At 45.6% G+C, this 21,940-nt stretch overlaps 1 protein-coding gene across 3 annotated transcripts in view; it reads right to left on the minus strand.

Annotated features, from left to right (window-relative positions):
* Positions 1-13,572, minus strand: part of ELAPOR2 (endosome-lysosome associated apoptosis and autophagy regulator family member 2) — a 101,551-nt gene extending 87,979 nt beyond the window's left edge. For all 3 annotated transcript variants that reach the window (XM_082762147.1, XM_082762148.1, XM_082762146.1), the window contains exon 1: positions 13,273-13,572. In XM_082762147.1, coding sequence (XP_082618273.1) covers positions 13,273-13,392 — 120 coding nt within the window. In that variant the 5' untranslated portion in view covers positions 13,393-13,572. The remainder of the gene's footprint in view (positions 1-13,272) is intronic.
* Between the last annotated feature and the right edge of the window lie 8,368 nt (positions 13,573-21,940).

Below are 21,940 nucleotides of genomic sequence, written 5' to 3' on the forward strand. Positions count from 1 at the left end.
AGGAAAACTTACTCTTCTTTTGCAGAACCTAATTAATTCTTGGGGAAAGTAAAAATATAAATGTTTGTATTGAGTTTTATTGCCAAAGCTGTATTTACTTATATGAAAATCATGACCAGATTCTGCTTTTTAGAAACATTAATTTCACCAGGAGTCTTTGGGGGGTGGGGGAATGCAAAACCAAAACCAGTTCTCTTCCCTGATTAGTTGGTTTTCAGTGTACTCTTTGCTGCCAATATCACACAGCATTTTATTTGTTTGCTGACCAGATGGGTGCATATTTTCAAACAGGGGAAAAGAAAAAAAGAAGAAAAAAAAAAAAAAAGGCAATCCACAGCAAATAAGACATCTTTTAGCTGAATTTTCATCAATCCCAGAAGGCAAAAGCAGGGACTTGGAGAACGAAGAACCACCCAGTGTAGAAGACCAGCTTCAAGACTAGCTAATAAACTTGAAGGTGCACAGGTCCATAGGACCTGATGAGATACATCCATGGGTCCTGAGGGAACTAACAGATGTATTTTCTAAGCCACTCTCCACCATATTTGAGAAGTCGTGGCAGCCCGGTGAAGTTCCCAATGACTGGAAGAGGGGAACATAACACCCATTTTTAAAAAGGGAAAAAAGGAGGACCCAGGGAACTACAGGCCCATCAGTCTTACCCCTGTGCCTGGCAAGATAATGGAGATCCTCCTGGAAACTATGCTAAGGCACATAGAAAATATGGAGGTGACTGGGGACAGCCAGCAGGGCTTCACTAAGGACAGATCAGACCTGACATATCTGGTGGCCTTCTGGTTACAGCACTGAGGGATAGAGAAAGAGCAACTAATGTCATTTACCTGGGATTGCTCAAAGCATCTGACACAGTCCCACACAATATGCTTGTCTCTAAACTGGAGACTTGGATTCAATGGGTGGACCACTTGGTGCGTAAGGAACTGGCTGCATGGTCGCGCTCAAAGAGTTGTGATCAGCAGTTCAGAGCCCAGGTGAAGGTAAGTGACGAGTGATGTTCCTCAGGGTCAGTACTGGGATTGGCACTGTTTAACATCTCTGTTGGTGACATGGACAGTGGCATCAGGTGCACCCTCAGAGAGTTTGCCAACAACACTGAGCTGTGTGGTGCGGTCAACACGCAGGAGGGAAGGGATGGCATCCAGAGGGACCTGGGCAGGCCCAAGAGGTGGGCCTGTGTGAACCTCATGAGGTTCTTGTCAGAACCCTTTTCAGTAACCTTTTGTTTCACTAAAATATTAAATTTTAAATCTCAGAAAATGGAAGAACTCAATTTACAAATAAGAGGGCTAGAGACATATTCAGTGATGAGTAAGTTGACAAAAACAGGGCCACGAGGATGATGAAGGGGCTGGAGCCCCTCTGCTCAGGAGTCAGGTTGAGGGAGCTGGGGTGGTTCAGCCTGGAGAAGAGAAGGCTCTGGGGAGACCTCCCAGTGGGCTGCCAGGGCCTGAAGGGGCTGCAGGAGAGCTAGGGAGGGACTGTGTGTCAAGGAATGTAGGGCTAAGACAAGGTGGAATGGATTTAAAATAACAGAGGGTAGATTTAAATTAGACATTAGGAAGAAGTTCTTCACTCTGAGGGCGGTGAGGCCCTGGCCCAGGCTGCCCAGAGGAGCTGTGGCTGCCCCATCCCTGGCAGTGCCCAAGGCCAGGCTGGATGGGGCTTTGGGCAGCCTGGGCTGCTGGGAGGTGTCCCTGCCCATGGCAGGGGGTGGCACTGGGTGGGCTTTAAGGTCCCTTCCAACCCAAACCATTCTGGGATTCTATGATATTGAACTTTGGGAATACTGAATGTTTTAATGAATATCCCAGTTTTGCCTCCCAGAAAATTAAAAAAAAAAAGACAAAAACAAGACTGATGGCACCTGTAGCATCATATGGAGCTCAAGTCTGGGAGGTCAAGAACTTCTGCCTGCCTTGCAACCACTTGTCCCAGAACAGGACTATGCCCTTTGTGAGTGCTTTACTGCATTACATGTCTGAAATTACCCCCTTCGTTGAACAAAGCAAGATCTTAAATCACAGCCTGACAAGAAAAAATACATAGCTGTGTACTTTTATGAGGAAATCTCATCCTATATTTCCCTCTTGGGTTACCTCCAAGCCCGCAGAGTCTGTTTCCACTGGAAGAATAACTAATAAATAAAACCCATGACATGCTAACCGCCCAAGGCTGCCTGAGTTAGGCCAGCAATGGAGAAAAAGCAGTTCAGGTTTAACATGGCCATCGGCTGCATTCAGCTCCTAGCTTCTTCCCTGTATGCACGCTGCTAACCCCAGTCAAATTGAACTTCAGTAGTGGGGTCCAGCCAAGCGCTGCTCAGTGCACACTTCTTCTGATGAGCAGACTTACCCACAGGGCTAAGGCAGCTATAAATGCAAATTCGTTAGCATTTCCAGCAGCCAGATGGTGCCTGGAGCTCCAAGCTTCCTTCTCATGCAAGACCATGGCTGGGGCTGAGATGCGAGGCAGGGGTGACAGCAGTAGGCACAACTTGGGCTGTAGCACAATTAAATCCTCTTCAAGGGGCAGGACCACATGTTATCGCTGCGGCCGGATCAGTCAAATAAATCAGCAGTGACTCACCAGCCCCCAGAGTGGAGAAAAGGCAGGACAAGGAAGAGATTAGAGTTGTGCTCAAGCACGGTTTCTGAGCTGTCCCTTGCTACTGACTGTGCCTGCAAGATATGATCTAGTCTACAACATTAAGAAATGCATTCGTAGCTGGTTTTCCTGCCCGGGTAACACAGTCAGCCTGTAATCATGCACTCTGTAAGCAATCATAAATTCAACACCCTCCTTTTCACACGGGGAAAATAAATCCAAATACAGGTCTAGCCCATTTGACAAACAGCCCCAAGAAATCACAATCTGATCATTACATGCAAGCTTACAGCTTTAATCCTGTATATATCATAAACAAAAATTTACATTGGCAGGAACTTGGTGTTAATTATTCCTCTGATAGGAAGGGACACTGCTGTGTGATAACACCTCTTTGGAGGAAGCTGCCATAAAGCAAAACAATGAAACTCTGCTCACAAATAGTTCCCCAGAACTAAGGACCAAGGCTGTGCTCCTGCTGTGTTTCCACTTTAATTCAGTCGTTCACAGGCAAAGATTTAAGTTCCTTCTTCAGTGTAATTAGGCCATTGTGGAGACCTAGCTCCGCCACTGTGATATCCTGGCTTGCCCCTGCAGTTTGCAAGCAACCTTGGACTTGTATAACAGCTACTGTAATTCAGTTACAGCAGAGATTGATTCTACTGATGGCTCTAGATTCACTTTATTTTACTTTAGATAACAAAAAGTTGGGTGTCTACTTGACATCCCTCTGTAGTCAATAGAAAAAGATGGGCACATTCAGCAGAAAAATCACACCAACCTTACAGGATGGGAAAAATTAGCCTTGAAGGGTGATTGTCACTTTTGGCAATTAGACATTTAGGTCAGCCTAGACACCTAACTTCTGTAGTGAAAAGTGAAATAAGTCCTGTTCATGGTATGAACTGCTGGTTCTGCCCAGTGCTCAGCTACACCCAGGACCACATGCTTGGTCTGTGTATGGGTCACTAGAGCAAGTTTTTTGTCCTCACTGATTTTCTGCTGTCCTGAAGAGCTAAGAGGGTGCTACATGTCCTTCTAATGTGGTAGGTACTCAAGAAGCTGGACTTGATTACAGTGATCCCATGGCAAAATTACCTCCACTCACCTTTACCGTCGGAAATATCTCCACAGTCTATTGGACCACACAGAGACTCATTCACACAAGCATTTGGCCCTGGGGCACCGGTGTTTTGAGGATGTAACTGTTCTCCTCTCCAGTCATAGTGCTTGAAATACCAGGCTGGCGATATTGCAGCCCAGTAGAATAAAACACTGATGTGTCATGAATCTCGGTGTACGTGGCAGGTCCTGGGGTAGACATGAGGACTGGTGCTGGAGAACTGCTGAGAAAGTCGGACACAATGCCGTTCACCCACTGCACCAGTTATCATGGGACAAAACCATGCTAGAGAACATGCTAACCAAACACAAGGCCTGCCATATTTAACAGGACAGAGGCTGCCTGTGAAAGCAGGATATTGCCTAAATAATTTACTTTTATTTCCCATATGTCTGGCTCCTAATGAGGTGCCGCTGGGTCTCCATTTAACTCTACAGGGTAAACACTGAAGGTGAATAACGGCAAAGTTTGTTAACCAAATTGTGCTTTCAGTAACAGCCACATAAAGCCTCCCAAAACCTTGAGTCAAGCACCATTGCCTATGCCCCATAAAATCCACGCAATTTATTCAAGTGCCACAGTATCTTAAAACATGATACAACTTAGCTCCAGTTCATTTAACTTCTCACATTTTCCAACTTCTCTCTGCAATCCTGAGTGGGAGCAGACTTACCTTCCTCCCTCCCCCCTCAATGAGAACTATGATTCCTGCATAAGCACACAGAGAGGCTTTGCAGAAATCTTTTCCCTCATTTACTAAAGCAGTTCAGGAGATTAGCAGGTCAGTATCGCAATGGACAGTGCTGCAAAACAGCTTTCTTTTTAAATTTAAAAGCTGGAACTAAAAATTAGATGGCTCTTCAGAGAAGCCAGCAAACATGTAAGCAGTGTTGGCATTAAGTGCAGTTAAAAATACTGCAAAACAAAAGGAGAGAGGAATTGATTCCTTTTCACTTTATGGCTCTTCTTAGCTAAAGTGAATGGGAATCTGACCATCAATTACAGCTATTTCAGTAAGGAGATAGGGCTGAAGGCTGAATTATTTGTGATGCCTGGTGTGTGCACCCCTATAAGAATCCCTCAACACTAACAGGACGTTGCTTTGGTGCAGGATTTAGCAACACCTTTAGACCCCCTGCCTCTTTCCGTGCAAAGGCTAACATAGAGCTCACTGGGCTTCCAGCCAAAAGAGAAAGGAGAATTCAGAGTCCTGGTGACTCCTATATTCAGTATCCAAAAACACCGTTAATCAACAGAGTCACCCTGTCTGCTCTTCAGTTGGCCGGGGTTCAGGTGTTATTTGAGCAGCTCTAGGGAAAACGGCCATTACCTTACTAACCAGGACACTTGACATTAGTCACAAGGCAAGACAAGCTGCTCATCAGCAGGTCTGCAGGATGGATGCTTGCCAAGAAAGGTGCAGTGCTAAGAGCTGAATCATTTCTCCACTCCAATTCTACTGAGCAGCCTCCCAGCATCCCTGAAATGCACATCAGGTCACATTCCCTTCATGCAAGCATAAATCCTGCTGTAAAGGAGGCTGATTAGGGTCCCTGTTTCTTTCCTTCAAAGAAATGTCTGATTATTTCTTTTTTAAATTGGATGAAATAAGACCAAACAAAAGAACTGTCTTGGGAAATCTTTCTTCTTCTTCATTTGCTTTAAGGAACCACAGTGCTGGGGATAAAAAGGAGCCAACCAGAAACAAGCAGCATTTGATCAGCACTGTTGACTTGCCAGCAGGAGGGAGCCATGGATATAAAAGCCTGGGAAAAAAATCATAAGCCATCCTTTTCCGACGCACATCTCTCGACAGGCACGGCTCTACCCTTGCATGTTTTTTAAACCCAACCAGTCCATATGAGGATTTTCCTTTGAGAAACTTCAGAGAGCAAGAACAAAACCAGAAGGATTTCATATGCTGCAAGAAGCACCACAGGAAATTAACACTTTGAGAGTCAACAGCTGAGGTCTAAATCACCTCTACCCTTGAGTTTGCTGCTGGGAGTCGCCACTTCACAGTATTTCCATTTTCTGGGAGTATACATTCACTGTACACACTGATTCCTCTACTATTAAACATCTATTGTACTTAATCAACCCAGCAGCAGTTATGTTAATGGCACCTTAAGGTTTTGCACTCCCTGTTGCTTCTTTCTTTAGCTTGGTTATCCAACATATTTCAATTTCCTGACTTTATTTGCTACAATAAAAATATCTCTAAGCAAGCTCTGGATAGTTCCAAACTCAGAGGAAAAGTTCATCTTTTCCCCAAAACAGGTTCTTTTTTTCATCAAATTGGATTATAAGATTAGCGTTAGTAACCCACAATGGCAATTACTGAATAGAAACCAGATGTTTTGGCTGTGCCTACCCTGGTAACTAGAAGAAAGCCAGGGATCTGTCCAGTGTCATGGATTGGCTCCCTCTGCTTACGAGAATCTCTTCTCCTGATGGGAGAAGGATGGATGTAGACTTTTACCTAGTTCCAAACACCCTGATCCTGTAGATCATCCCTGGAAAATATCTGCACCTCTAAGATGGAAGGAAATCTAAACAAATAAAAAATGCTGAGTTTCACAGCATTTTCACCACCAAATAATGAAGTTCCTATCATTTATTTTATTTTTTGTAGGCACTTTCCAAATATCTTCAAATATCACCATAAGCCATTTCTGTTGTGTGCCATACTCCATGACCATAAAATACTAACAGACGAGAGTTTAGTGCTATACCAAGTGGCCGAGTGATTTGCCTTCTCTTTGTAGCAGTAAAAAAAAAATAATTTGTCAGAGAAATCTTCTAGTTGGGAACAGCCCAACATTTGAAATAATTGTTTTTTTCATTGAAAGCATGCCTCATAGTCAACAAATATCCTTCTCCTTGCATCTCTGAAGGCAGAAATCACAGCTCCACAACAGAGGACATCAATCCAGTTCTTCTACACCAATATCTCATTTTCTTCTTCTTCCTCCACCAGAAAATAGTCTCCTTGCCATGCTCTCAGTGTAAATCCAGACTAGCTCTATCTGACCACAGTTTTATATTCCACAGCCAAAACAAGAGGGGACCACCCTTATGCCTGGTGAGTTCTAAAGGCCCACTGGGGACTGAACACTGAGTCATCCCTGCATTTCACCCAGCTAAAAACTCATCTTTTTCCCTCCCACCTCCTTTTTTTTTATTTTTATTTTTTGGCAGTTTCATTTTCAGCCGAATCAGCATTTGCTCCGACTCATTGCTGGGGTCACCAGCACCAGCACAGGGGAGCCAGCAGCTCAGCTGCACTCGTCATCTTCAATCACCTTAAATTGGCTGTGAGCCCTTGTCCCAAGCATACAGAGATTACTGTCTGGCACTATTTATAAAACTGAGCATCATGAAGCTTTTGAAACAAGGTCATTATTAGATTTGGTTGATGATTTGTAAATTGAAAGTATTTTCATTTAAAAAATAAAAAAAAAATAAACTAAAAAAAAAAAAAAAGAGGTTGTCGAGAAAAGGGTTTTTGAGCATTCCTCTTCTTTATAGAGATTTTCACTTTCAAAAGACTGAAAACCAAAAAGGGTTTTATTACCAACAATCAAAACCTAAACAGATTTTCAGGCCAAGAATAATACCTAAAATGCTACCAATGGGGAGTGGGAGGGATACTTTCTTCCAGGCAGACAGAAGAGTCAGGAAATACATGGCCATACTGGATGTCAGCACAGCACCTTTGCAGTAGCAGCCCCTGGAAAAACCATGACAACCTCTGGGAGATGTATGGGACCTGTTCCCTGACACCCCTCGAACACTGTTTCTTACCTCAAGCATGTGGGGTTCAAGGCTGCCTTTCTTCTTACTGCTCCTGATCTATTCTCCACTTTATGCTTTTTCTGCTTAACTTGGGCTCACTGCTTCCTCCAACAGGTGTTGATAGTGACTTATGCATATGTATAGCATATGCATGTGTAGCGTTCCCTTGACACTGGGAAAGCCTGCTCTAATTTCATCTTCCCATTGTCCACAGAGCGAGCCCTTCAGGTCTTGATGTGATAACCTCTGGCTTTACCCCATGGTTGTTACAGTCAGTGGAAGCCCTGTCAATGGCTTAGATGAGCACGGGGTCAGATACAGAGGCGAGGGCAGGTCCAGTATTTCTGATAATGGAAATCCTTCCAGCAGATCCAATATTTCTGATCCAGGTCCTCAGCCAGCATAAATGAATGCACACTATGGCCAAGGCTTTTCCAGCTGATGCCCGGTGGAAAATGTGGCCCAGGTGGGGAGGGCAACTGCCCAAATCAACAGATAACCCAAATCACTGCACACACCCCTCCCAGCACCCAGGAGACCCAACACGACACTGTGCATGGATGTGTCAGGAATACCAGCAGTGCTTGCGTCCCCACTCGCCATCTCTAAAGCTACAAAAGTTTGGAGGAACAAAGGGAGAAGAGGGAAGAAGAAGAGAAAAGAAGAAGAGGGAAGAGGGAAGAGGAAGAGGGAAGAGAAAAGAAGAAGAGAAAAGAAGAGGAAAAAAGAAGAGATAAAATCTCAGGCTTCTTTACAGACGATAAATACTCATCCTGAATGATCAAGTAGAGTTTGATGGAGGAAGTAGTGCAATCTTTTCTTGGTTTAATGTCTACTAGTCTTTTGAGTTTATGGCCTGTTATTGCATCTTCTATTGCAGCTAATTTTCTTATTTTCAAGTCTTTATGACCACGGCTCACTTTCCATTTTTCAAACTACCATCTCAGGTTTCAAATTCAGACACAATGCTGGTTTCTCCTGTGCTTCCCCCACCTCCCACCTCGGTCTGCCTATGTGCTATGGCGGTGATGCTTTCTGCTGGGGACCTAGGCCTTGGTATCCGCCTTCTCACCTTTTATGCACCTGTTCCCACTCCATTGACTTTATTGTCAGCAGTTTTATAGCAGTGTTATTGCTTTTCTTTCCTCATTTTATGACCCTCCATCACAGTGGCAAATGGAAGCTGTCCATTTCTCATCTCAAAGACACAAGGCTGCATAAGAAGAGGTGATAAAATTAATATGAACTATCTAGGAATCTTCCCACGGCTTCTTCTGCTGAATAGGAATTGCTCATAAATTAGGAGTCTAAGACTCTTAAGGGTGTTTAGAAACCAGGGAATACAACACCAGATCACCCCACCAGCTGGTACAGATAGGTCCTACTTTGCTGCCAAAATAGCCAATGCAGATGCTTCAGAGAAAGGGACAAGGATAATAAGAAGGGACAGTGACAGAACCTACTGGGAAGTAAAACTCCTTCCTAAATGTCTAGTGATGAGCTAATCCCTTCAGAGACTTCAAGACCAGCAGAGACTAAATCCCAGAAACAAAGACATTATATTGGCTGTTTACAGCTACATGAAAATAAAAACATATCCTTTTAACAGTAATAACATCTAGCTTTACAAAGAAACAGAGAGCCTTTTTAGTTCTACTTTATCCTAAAGACTTCTATCTCTTTAGATTTCTCTACCCCTTGCATTAACAAGTGTTTTTTTTTAACCCTCCTTTGAGTTACTCCTTCCTTACCTCAGCACCATCTCCCTCTGCTTTGATCACCACACATTTATTAACCAATTATAGCACAAACACAATTATTCACAGTTCCCAAGCACTAATGATAAGGCACAAGAACACTCTTACATGTTTTCTCTCTCTCTCTCTCTCTCTCTCTTTTTAAAATCACTCATCCAGCCTATTTCACCATCACCCATAGGATGTTGTCCCTGCGGGGCCCCCCACGATGACCTCAGCCCTCTTCCACAGCAGGTACAGTTCTCTTACAACAGAGCAGTGCCTAAGACACTTGGATTCCTTCTGGCAGATGTTCCTGTTTTTCCTGCCAGCATATCTTTGGTGACAGGTGTGCTGACTTTATCTAGCTCTGTTACACAACATCCTTCCAAGACTGACACATATCTCCTCTCCATCCTTAATATGGAAAGACAGAGTTTCACCTCGCTTCCCAAACTGCTTATCTTAGTACCTATTATCTTGATTTAACATACTAATATACTTAAAATACCTCTTACTTAACTTAGGTACATTCCATTTTTTAACCTTTTCTCATCATGAAAATGGACGTTATTTCAACATCGTTAATCCACGGCACCTGACCCAGTTTCTCTCTCCTTTAGATTTCCTTGACTGTGTCTTGCAAGTGATTTCGTGAAAGGTTTTTCCATTGTCCAAATAAATTATTTCTATTGCTTCTATCTTCTCCAGAAATATCCCAGCAGACTAGTACAAAAATACTCTGTCATATAGAAGGCATTTAGCATTACCTTTTCTACTCATTCATTTTATAATTCTGTACCTGGTTTGCCTGCCATTATAGGAGGCAGGTAAACTATCCAATATAGCAGCATCACAGTCAGACATTCATCAAAATTATTATGTGCATTTGCTCTCGCCCTGCACACTGACTGAGAGGCAAAGAGGGTATATGAGAGAAAACATTTTGTCTAGCAGCTCAGATACTTCTTATCTCTCTTTGCAAACAATTTGGCTGAATGGGAAGTAGAAGAGTCATTTTTTTTTACAAAAACAACAGAGGGAAAGGAATGATTAAATGAAGAAATGATCCATTTAGGCTGAGCATCAGCCAAAATGTCCTAAAAGAAAAATGCATTCAGATCTGGGAGAGCCTCTAAGGGGCAGCCAACGAAGACTCATTCAATTTGAAAATTTAGAGAGAGCATCAGGAAGGCAGCAGAACACGAGGCATAATAAAAACGCACCCTGCGGTGGCAGGGGGATGGGCACGAGTATCTCATCATTCCCATAATAACAGCTAAACACGTACTCAATGCCAGTGACAAACACGGGTGTCATCAACTCCCCGCGAAGTCAGAATTTATGCAACACGTGAAACGTTTCCATCAGTATCCCATTCATCGCTGGCACAAGCAGAAGGAATTCACCAAGCGGTTATTCTCATCCTAATCGAGTCACCAGCTAGCCAGAAGCATGAGATGCAGCAGTGGGTCAGGCTTCCCAGCTCCTGCACCCCACAGGGACCCCAACCACCCAAGCCCAGTCTGCCTCCAGCTCTTGGGGTCGCACCCAGCCCACCTTCGGATGAGCTGCCAGCACCACAGAGCTCGGGGTACATACAAATGGGCATCACCACCAGGGATGAACACTGGTATGCCAGAAGCTCGTGGCTACATCAATGTGCTCCATGAAAACCACCCACGGGAACATCCATTCTCGCTGCTCGCACATTTGGTGTGCAGCACAGACGTACCCTTCCCAAATGCAGCATGCCGAACTACTTCTGGCCCCGACGAAAGAAAGCAATGTCAAAAAGATTTCTGGAACGTGACACTGCGACACTCTATTATCATTATTATCTGTGTTATCGGAGCATCGTGGAGCCTCAGGCACAGCCGGAGATCCCACTGCTGCAAATGCTGCACCAGCGTGGAAACCTCACAGACTGGCAGACAGGCGTATTTCTCATAGCAGAGAGGAGAAAGAAAAACAAGCTGTCAAAGAAGGGGGTGGAAAAAAGAGTGCAGCTAAAGGCAAGATCCCCTATAGATTCACAGTGAACTATCTGCCAGAGCATTAAGCCCTGTGCTTCTCATGCCTTTTGGGTACAAGCCAATAAGACCTTCCCTGAGTCTTCAAAGGGCTGTAATAATGTTACAGGCAGTGCTTTTTCACTGTGAATCTGCTCAGCCCAGAGTCAATCACAGCAGGAGAAGCTGTGATTTTAAAGGCAATACACCCAGATCGCTCAAACAAGGCCGAGTTACAACAAAAAGTTTTGAGACCGACACATGACAGCCAGGCATTAGCCATGTTTTACATGAGCCACCAGCTCTGCTCGTCCCTTTTGCAAATCAGCTGCTCTGCCAGCCTGGTTCTTTGCAAGCTGTTTTTATTTATTTTATTTTTTTTTTAATCAATCCAGACATGTTTGCAATTATATTCCCTGGGATATAAGATTGCACGGGTGCATACACACACAAGTTTACATACAACTCTTTCACCACATGAGCGAGGGAAGTCTCTGCCTCAGAGGGTACCTAAGTGAAAATTTAAGGCAAAACAATATTGTCCATCCTTCTGAAAAGGAGGGGAAAGCTCTCAGGTCCAGATCCGAAGGTGCACAGAAATTGGTTCCCAGCAGAGAAATTGCAAATCTCAAAATACCAGCTGCACCCCTGGGGTACCCCTGCTGAGACTGAGCTGTCACCTTTAACCATCTGCAGAGGTTCAGTCTCCGAGCAAAGACATTAGGATGAGAGCAGCCCTCACGGGGCCTGTTTTCCTTCACCAGCTGCGAAGGCAGGCAGGTGATATAACGCAGGTGGCTCCGTGACCCCCCTTCTTTCAGGATGGCCAACATTTAGCAGAAACACGCCCCTAACAGCCACCAATTCAGGCATCCCACACTTCCCCATACTGCGAGACTTCCCACACTAACCCAACCCTGAGCTCTCCCAGTGAGGGTCTGTGGCTTGGAAGGCAAAAAGTAAACATCTGAGAGCCAAAGGGGGAATATTCCCAGAGCTGGGGATGCCTTCTCTCCCCATAGGGAGGACACAGGGGCTTCTGCACCTCCAGCTGAGGTCCTAGGGCACAATAGCCCCCAAGCATGGAACAGGACCCTCTGCCCACCATTCCATCTATCTAGGGATACACAGATATTTCTTGCTAAACACCGCAGCCCCAGTGGGTTAGAAAGCTCCGTGAACATCCCCAGAGAGGTATAAGAAGGGGACCAATCACTGCCAACAACCTCACAGGTTTCTGCTTCTCTACAGCCACCGAGCGCAGTTTGGGGAGGTGGTACACAGCCCCCACACCCAGATTTAAAGCACGGGAAGGACTCGGTTGCTCTTGAAAAGCAGGAGAGAGACTCTCCCTGCCTGTAGGGATAAGGACGTAAACCCTGGAGCAGATAGGGGCAGCCTCAGTCCCCTCCATGGAGGCTCATCCTGGGCTGGGCACCCCAGTCCCACAGCATCAGCCCCACGGCTGTGTCCCTCCTGGGTCGAGTTTTTACAGCAGAAGAGAGGCAGAAAGTTTCTCTGCCCTTATCACACTCATGGCTCAGCTTAGGACACCCCCGAGTGACACATTGGGGGGGCGTGGGACAGCTTGACCCCCACACCCATCCCTTTTTGCACCGATTCAGGGCAATATTTAGAAAAGCAGCAAGTGCCAATCGAGTCCTTTTGGTTTGGGGTGGGGGCGTTGGGGGGGGGGGGGGTCGGCTATTTCCACGCACGGGAGGGAGCAGCAAGGATTTGGGGGTTCGAACCGGCAGGCAAAGGGGCAGCTGCAAAGGGGCAGCCCCAAAGGGGGGGGGCTCAGCTGCTCGGAGAGGGGTCCCATCTCCTCTTATCATCCCAAAGGGCAGCCCCGGCGGGGGCACAGCCATCCCCATCCCCACTCCCAGCCCCCGGGTGCCGCCTTATCTATGGGCGAAACCCTTCGAGGGGGAGGAAAAAAAAAATAAAAAATAATAATAATAATCCCAAATCTCACCTCTTGGCAAGGCGGCAGCTGCAGGGCGGCAGCCTGGCAGCCCAGCAGCCAGCAGCACAGCCAGGCGGTGCCCCCGCAGCCCCGCTCCGCTCCGAGCCTCCGCATCCTTCGGCTCCGCATCCTTCGGGGGCTGGAGGGGGGAGGTCACCGTCCCCGCTCCCTGCCGGACACCTCCTGCCTGCCCCTGCCTCCGGGAGGGGCTGGCCCTGACCCTGAGCCCCCCCTGCAGCGGGGCATAACCCCTGGGAAGAGGTGGGGGAAAAAAGGGGGCACGGCGCTGGCACGGGTGACAGCGGCCCCGCCGGCTGCCGGCTGGAGGCACCGCCAGAGCCCGGAGGAGGGGCCCGGAGGAGGAGGAGGAGGAGGAGGAGGAGGAGGAAGGCAGGCGAGCAGCCAACCAGGCAGCCAGCGCAGGCGCATGCTGCCGAGGTTAGCCAGCCCAGGAGCTGGGTGCTTGCATCCACCCCCGTTGCACCTTCCCCGGCCCCAAAAGGGTCTGGGGGGGAGCGGCACTGCATGGGGGAAATCCTCCTCGGTCCTGCTTTCAGCTGCTCTGCTCCTACCCCCGTGTGCCGGGGGAGAGCTGGCACCCAGCTCCCTGCTCCTTGGGTCCTTGTATTGCTCGGGTACCCCACGGAGGTGGGATACCCCCAGCTGGGATGCGAGGGGGAGCTGCAGGTGGGATGCAGGGGGAATTCCAGGAAGGATAAAGGGGGATCTCCAGGTAGGATGTAGAGGGGAAGTCCAGGTAGGATAAAGGGGATCTCCATCTGGATGCAGGGGGATCTCCAGGTAGGGTGCAGGGGGGATTTCCAGCTGGGATACAGGGAAGAACTCCAAGTAATATGCAGGGGAGCTCTCCAGATAGGATGGAGTGGGGATCTCCAGCTGGATGCACAACAGATCGCTCCCCTGCCCACCAAAGTGTGACAGTGACCCTTCTCCATGGGATGAGAGAAGAGCGGCTCATTCACAGCCTGAATGCACCCCCAGAATGACACCCACTTCTCCCCCTCTGGTTGTGTTTCAGCTCTGGAATTTGTCTCCCCTTCCCCAGCAGTGCCCAACCACTCATTCCTAATGAAGCGCTTTAGTGCTTCAGACACTGCTGCTCACCCTGCCTGGCATCACTGCTGTGCTCACACACGTTTCTGCTCCCTCCTGCCCCTTTCCATCTCCTACAACACCCAGCACAGCCACAGAGCCACCCCACGTCACCAGCACAGCATGTCCCTGGCCCTATTGATCCACCTTTTCTAACTCCAATACATAATGCCTTTTTTTTGTTGTACTTCTAATTTGTTGAGTGACTTTTTTTTTTTTTTTTTTTTTTTTTTGCAATTTTACTGCAATTCCTGCTCACTGTGATCCAGCTTTGACTCAGCCTTTATTCATCTCTGGAAGGGAAACCAGGAGGAGAGGAGCAGAGTCAGATTTTGACTGCATTGTGTGACCCCTCTCACCACCCCTGCCTGGTGTCATCACAGTGACTCCATGCTAACACAAAAACAGTTTCATTAAATCTTTGTGTGTCATCTGAGGACCTTGCTGGAGCAGCCTGGAGGGAGCTCAGTGCTGCTCTGCAAACACCAACAAGTTTGAAATTTCCTTTTGTTCTCAGCCTGAGCCTTGCTCTGCTTTTGGCTTTAGCTTCAGGAATGAAAATGAGTTATCAGCCCTTGGACTGAGGGTCCCCAGCCCTCGCCAGGGTGTCAAATAAAGCAGCTTGTGTACATCATTTCACAAAAATAAATAAATAAATAAATAAAGATAAAAAATGAAGTCAATTTATGTTTTCTACTCAGATGAAATGGGGAACAGGAAAAAAGCTGTGGTGATGTTTCATGTTTTGTGCTTCTGGACCTGTGAGCCTTGTGTTGCTCCGGGTTCAGGTAGATCCCAAAGTCTGTCCCAGGGATTCATTGCTCACCTTAACTGCAGGATAAAATCCAAGAGTGAAATGTCTGAGAACAGTAATTTCAGCAGCTTTCAGCAGTTCTTTTAACATTGGCTAAAACAAAGCACACAAAGCCGCAGGCACTCCTAGACATGCAGCAGGGGAGTCACATGGAAATATACGGAAGAAAATGATGTTGGTTGGACTCAGCACATCTTTTGTACAAGAAAAAAGAAAAAACATAATTTCCAGAAAAGTGCTCTTCTTGCTCTGGTTGTCTTAGTGTAGGCATAGGTTAGATATTAAGAAATTTTTACTTTGAGGGTGGTGAAACTGCCCAGAGGAGCTGTGGCTGCCCCATCCCTGGCAGTGCCCAAGGCCAGGCTGGATGGGGCTTTGGGTAGCCTGGGTTGCTGAGAGGTGTCCCTGCCCATGGCAGGGGGTGGCAGTGGGAGGGCTTTGAGGTCCCTTTCAACCCATTTGAATAGGGTCTATTCAAAAAAACCTTATTTGAATAAGGTCTGAAATGCCTGTGAGGTTAAATTCTGAAAATCTTACCTGAAGGGAGCGTGCCAAGACTCTGCAGTACCCAGTAGGCATGAAGCCTACAAATAAATAAATAAATAAATAGATGGGAAAAAGGAAAAAAAAAAAAAAAAAAAAAAAAGATACTCCAATAACAATTAATCAGCTTAGATAGACAAATGAGGCAGAGAGAAGCAATGCAGGATTTTGGAATCATCATGTAACTATAACAGAAAAAAAAAGTAACATGTATGCAGTAGCAGAGTTAAAGGATTTTTATATCTCCTAAAAGCACACAGCAGTAAGTGACTCTGGCAGCTCTTAGACCTGTATCTGAAATCTTGACCTAATATTTTGATTCAAGTAAGAGGATGCAAAAGCAGTTCAGAAGAATCACGCAATCTGGGTTGCAAACAACTGCCCTGCCCTTCTACCTCTAAGTATAAAAGGAAAAGAAAAGAAAAAAAAAAAAAAAAAAAGAAAGAAAGAAAAAAAAAAAAAAAAAAAAAAAGAAGAAGAAGAAAGCTACATAGTAATAATTTATAGTGCAACCACTGTGAGCTTTGTTTCAAGCTCCATCTCCAGAGCTTCCTGTGCTTTAGTGTGCCTCTCCATGTGTCTGGTGTTAAAGATGCTCTTAAAAGTGCACCTTCGTGCTGCGCTCAGAAAAAAACCTGACAGCTTTTAAGCACTGAGAACCCAGGTTTGTAAATGCCTCTTCCTGCCAGCGGTGCGATGTTGGAGTTAATCTTGGACTTTGGTGTTTGCAGAGCTCAAGCCATGGGCTCCCCCAGCAGCCAGCTGGCCGGGGCAGAGGCGCAGCCGTATGTCGCTGCTGTTAATGACACCCAGAGAAAGGGAAATCTTGGGGGCTGCCAGCTCCCGTTGGGCTGACAGCAATTAGTAATTGCACTCAGGATTAGTCAGGCCCGTAGGCTGACATTGCCTTGTGTGGGATTACTTGGTAGGGGAAAGGAAACTGTTAACCCTTTTTCACTTTTTTCTGTTTCAGAAAACTCCTTACCTGCCCTCAGGTGGCTTCCCAGGAGATGCAGGACTCCTTCCATGGCTCCTTCCCAAGTCTGATAAGAAATTTCAAACATGTTTTAAACCTTTAAAATCTGCTTTAAATGGTACCCTGAAGTGTCCAGAGCTGCAAGCGATAGCAGCACTTTTCTGACATGTTTTAATCAGATATTTGGGAGGAGCTGAATGTCACCCTAGAAATGTCTTTTCTCTCCGTTATCTGTCTAGCTAGCTCAGACATGAACACCTACACATCGTCAGATGAATCCCACCATAGATAATTTCTTTCTGCCTAGGGTGCTCTTTGGATGAGGTTCATGTCCTCCAGCTTTCGGTGTCTGATACGTGCTATGTGTCTGGCTGGATTATACAGCACACCCCCAGCCCTGCTTGCATCCAAACCAGAGAGCAACACGGTGAGATGGACCTAGGAGAGCACAGCATGCTTACTGGGCTACGTGACCTGGGCTGTGCAGGCTTCATCACGTAGCCATAGTGTCCTTATGTAAACCTGTACCTGCAAAACCCCTGCAAAAGGCTGTGTTTTGGGCTAAAGATAAGTCAGGATTGGCTTATACTGCCTTCTCATAATTCTCACTCCCGTATGTAACACTCAGCACTTATCCCTACCCCTCCTTTCTTAATATCCCTGTTTCTAAATGCTGTATTTTCACATCTTCTCCCTAGAGATGCTTAGAGCATCTGTCTTTTACTTTTCCAGCACACTTCATCTTCTGGATCCCCTTTAAACCTCTGAGAGCCCTCCAGTTGTTCGTCCTTCCTCATTGTGACTTAAGTTGACTTTTCCTGTAAATCTAACTCACAGGTTGGCATTAGAAGAATTTCTTTAATATATACAATTTAATACTGGGTATGCAAAGGTTAGGCTTGAAAGATCCAAAGCACTTGATGCTGTTTGAATCTATGAACCTGGAGAGAGAGGTTAGAGAGCTAAGCTGCCTTGCTTGAATCTGAATCACAAGAAATTCAGCAATATGAGTGGAATTGCTCTGCTTTTGAGATATCAATATGATTTGACAGCTCCTTCTTTGCTTTCCAGACTAAAGGGAAAATATGCATTTTCAGTTTTAAAACATATAGTCCAGGTGATTTTCTTTTTCCCCTGGTGCATGTAGAATAAAAAGCAGCAACCGCTGCATTAAAATCGACGAGCGTGTTTGCTTTGAGTATGGAGGAACAGCACCGGTAAATATTGCCAAGATAACTGCTGATAGGCAGCAGGATCAGCTTCCGACCCCGTTTGCTGTTGCCATTAGAGTTTCTCAGCCATCCATCCATGGCTGCCTTTTCCCAGCAGAGCTATTTATCTGCTCGCAGGTCACGGGAGTGTTTTGACTAATGATGGCTCCCTTGACTTTGCGTGCAGAGCTGAGCCTCGTTAGGCGACACCTGGGGACCCAGCTCAGCGTGGTTATGCCCGGCAAGGACATGCAGCCTGGGGGTTGTGAGCCAGCTGAAAAGTAATGTGGCTCTGTTTATAGAGGTGCAAACTGTTAAAAAGCTAAAATCTATGCGATCTGGCTGTGGTGGTTTGGTGCATGAAGTGTGAATGACAGGGTGAATGACATTGAATAAATAACTTTCTGTGGTAAAAAAGGGTTATTTGGGCTAGTCCTGCAGCCCTTTCTATGGCAATGCTGGGAATACTGAGGCTGATCATCTTCATTTTAGGGTATCTGCGGGTGCATGTCCTTGGTTCTAGGAAAGAGGTGAAGGCAGAGCAGCCTTCACGCAGTGCTGTAACCCTTCCCAAAGGGTCCCCATGCTAACCGTCATCTCCAGCCACCATTTGTCCCTCGCATCCTCACAGAAGCATCAGGTGCTACCATCCCATGCTGTGGTAGAAAAACTCCATCTCCTATCCACCCCACCAGAGGCACCTCTCATCTCCAGAAAAAAAAAAAATAGTAAATTAAATGTCATGAAGCTTTCACATAGTGTGAAAAAGGAAGGAAAAGGGGTTCATATTTTCCATTAACTAGCTTGATGTTGATGAAGGTTTTTGTGATTAAAAAGGTGAATTTTCAAGGGTCTTCTCAATGGTCTTTGTGCTCCAGAATCAATGATGACAGTTCCTTGCTCTTCAAAAGCTTCAAAGAAAGCAATGCCCATCATTGGGAGTCATAGTGAGCCAACATTAAAATGCTTTGAAAGTCCCACCTGCTCGATAAACAGGAACTTCTGTAGATATGACATATTTTATTACCGCATTGCCGCTGTGGTTGGCAGCCGAATTAATTGCACTGACACTGCCAGTAGTGTTGACACACACAATGGCAGCAAACAACTGTAACTCGGTATTAACATGGGTATTGATTTTCTGCTCCCGGGAGAGCCTTTGTAAACTTTCAAAGAACAGTTTTTTCCAAATAAAAAGAACCCAACTAAATGTCAAAGATTGTAACAAAGCCATTTCAGTAGAAGGCAGAGATGTGATTTATGATGTGGAGAGCCCGATTCTGATCTCACGCATGTGGGTGTGAAATTGTGCTGACCCTACACCAGCACACTGCCAAAACTGGTCTTTATGGTGACTCCAAAGGGATGTCATGACTGAGCAGCCTGATCTACCCCAACATGATGACCTACAAGTTGACCTGAAGTCCCAGTTATATTTGGGAGGCTTCAGCTGGAAGGAGCCACGTGCACTCCACCATTAATACCTGGCTCCCAGTGCTGCAAAGCATCCTTCTGTGGGTAAGGATCCACGGATGCTAAAGCAGAGCATGGTGTTAGGTGTTGTAGCAGCTACAGCAGGTAGACCTGAAAATGCACAGCACTGTTAGTAGCTCTGTCAGTGTCTGGGAGGGTTTTGTCTCCATCAGCAGCAGTGATAAATGCCATCAAACGTATGCACTAAGGCAAAGCCTTGGTAATGACCTCCTCTTCTGTCTGTCAGTTATTGCAATTAGATGAGCACATCTGACTGTCACATGCATCGAGCGTTGGGGAATTTATTTCATCCTACCACTGCTACAGCCACCGTGCAGGTTTTCTGCAGTTTGTATTAGTCATGGAGCATTTATGCAGTGCATTGGGCCCAGTTATGTTGAATTTCTGAAAACAACCCCTGCAGCCATTCATTCAGATGCTGCGGGCCGATGCCTGCATGTTCAAAAATAAAGACACCATCACTGGGTTTCCTGCAGGAGGGAGCAGATGTGTACCTACCACCACAGCCCTGTCCCCACCTCCAGGAGATGTCTGAGTCAATCCCAGATGCTCTGCACATGGTTTGTTGACAAACTGTCTTGACCAGATGCTCTGAGTCCTACAGCTTAAAGCATATTACGACCTCTTTAGGAATACAAAGCTGTTTCACTCACATGAAATATGACAGTATTTGAACAGCGAATATACCTTTGACTCCATCTGTTTGCCTTTCCACCTCCCTGAGACAAAAAGTCTCAGCTTGGTTTGCCCCACAAAGCACTGATTGCTCTGTCAGCTCCTTTAAATTTAGTAACACACCACAGTCTTCAAAATATACACATGGATATTTGCAATTCAAGGGGTGAAGTGATTTTTTGCACTATAAATAGCCTATATCATTAACATATTAGTTCTAAAGTGGCATTAGGCTAAGTAGAATACTTGTAATTTTAATCTCTTAATTGTTCTCTTACAGATTTGCTTTTCTCATTACTATTTTTCTTGGTGTCAGATTTCCCCTTTCTTTAAACTACTGCTGAACTTATTACCTTCCCCAAAGATATACTTTCCCCAAAGTCTTTCACAATGCACTCTTTGCATACAAATTCACTTGAAACAAAATATTGTGAAGAAACAAAATATTGTGAAAAGTCTGTGTGGCACTCTGGGTCACCTTAAACCCTGATTTCTGGTAGAGATTCAGCTTCATTACCAGCCCCCTGGCTATGACTCAGTCTTTGAGATGCTAGGAAGAGATCGACTTAGGCAGAAGGAATTGGACATTTTTCTGCCACCTGATTTTAGTCAAAAAAAGCGCGGTATCTAGCAAGTGAAAACACTGGAGTCCATGTCTCCTTGATCCAAGTCCCTACAGGACCAGAGATGCTCATGCTGGAGCACTTGGGGGCTTGCACTTGGTACTTGGGTGCTCATTCCTAGACCTGCCCAAGAAGAGACACAAGTAGGTCTCTGACACCAGGAGCTGGGGCCTGCCAGAAGCTCCATGGGCTCAGCCAGGCCTCCAGATCCATGCAGAGGACCAGGCATCTCAGGGAGGAAATGAGGAGACATTTCTGCTCAGAAAGAGCAGTCAGGCACTGGGATGGGTTGCCCAGGGAGGTTGTGGAGTCACCATCCCTGGGGGTGTTCAAGGAGAGGTTGGACATGGTGCTTGGGGACATGGTTTGTGGGTGACATTGGTGATAGGGGGTTGGTTGGACCAGACAGTCTTGGAGGGCTTTTCCAACCTTAATGATTCTGGGATTCTACGATTCTAAGTGAGGCAGCTTATGGCCATCCCAACCAGAAAAGTGGTCAGAGTGCCTGTGTTTTACTCTCATTTCATTACTTGATGAGGGCTTGAAAGGTTTTTTTAAACCCCTTGTGAGGCCATGTATTAACTCACCCCTAGATATTACTGAGAATCAGTGAAGGTGAGAGCAAGGGGAATCTCTGGTACCTCCGGCTTTAAAAAATACAAACATTAGCGTCATCAGAAACTCACAGACCTGCAAGAGACCAGACTGAGTGAATTTGAAATTAACCTTGCAGAGTGAATAGTGTGTTTGAATTAATCTCTAAAAACGTGCTTTGCTATTGAGGTATGGCAAAATGTCAGCCTGAAGTTAAAAGCTTTGTCAAAGCAATCTCTGTTTTAAGGCTCAGAGTGACCCTTGATATTTATCAAGGTAATGAAAACACTACAAGCATTTTCAAAAGCTGATGGGAGCTTGTGCTCAACTCACACACTGTAACAACGAGGTGTTTTTGCAGCAGCTGGACAATTCACTTCTCTATCCCATCCCAACAGGCAGGGACAAATCCTGTAGGCTGCTGGTTCTTATTTCCTAGCAAATTCCTGCTAAACGTCAGTGTTAATTAAATATATACATATATTTTTATATATATATACTTATTTTTATTATTTATTTGTTTTTACTTATATTTATATTCAATTAACATATATATACTATATAGCATATACCTATACATATGTTATGCTTTTTTTTTTCTTTTTTTTTTTTTTTTAACAAATGCACAGAAATG

Source organism: Aythya marila, assembly GCF_965140915.1.
Source record: "Aythya marila genome assembly, chromosome: 1".
Lineage (NCBI taxonomy): Eukaryota > Metazoa > Chordata > Aves > Anseriformes > Anatidae > Aythya > Aythya marila.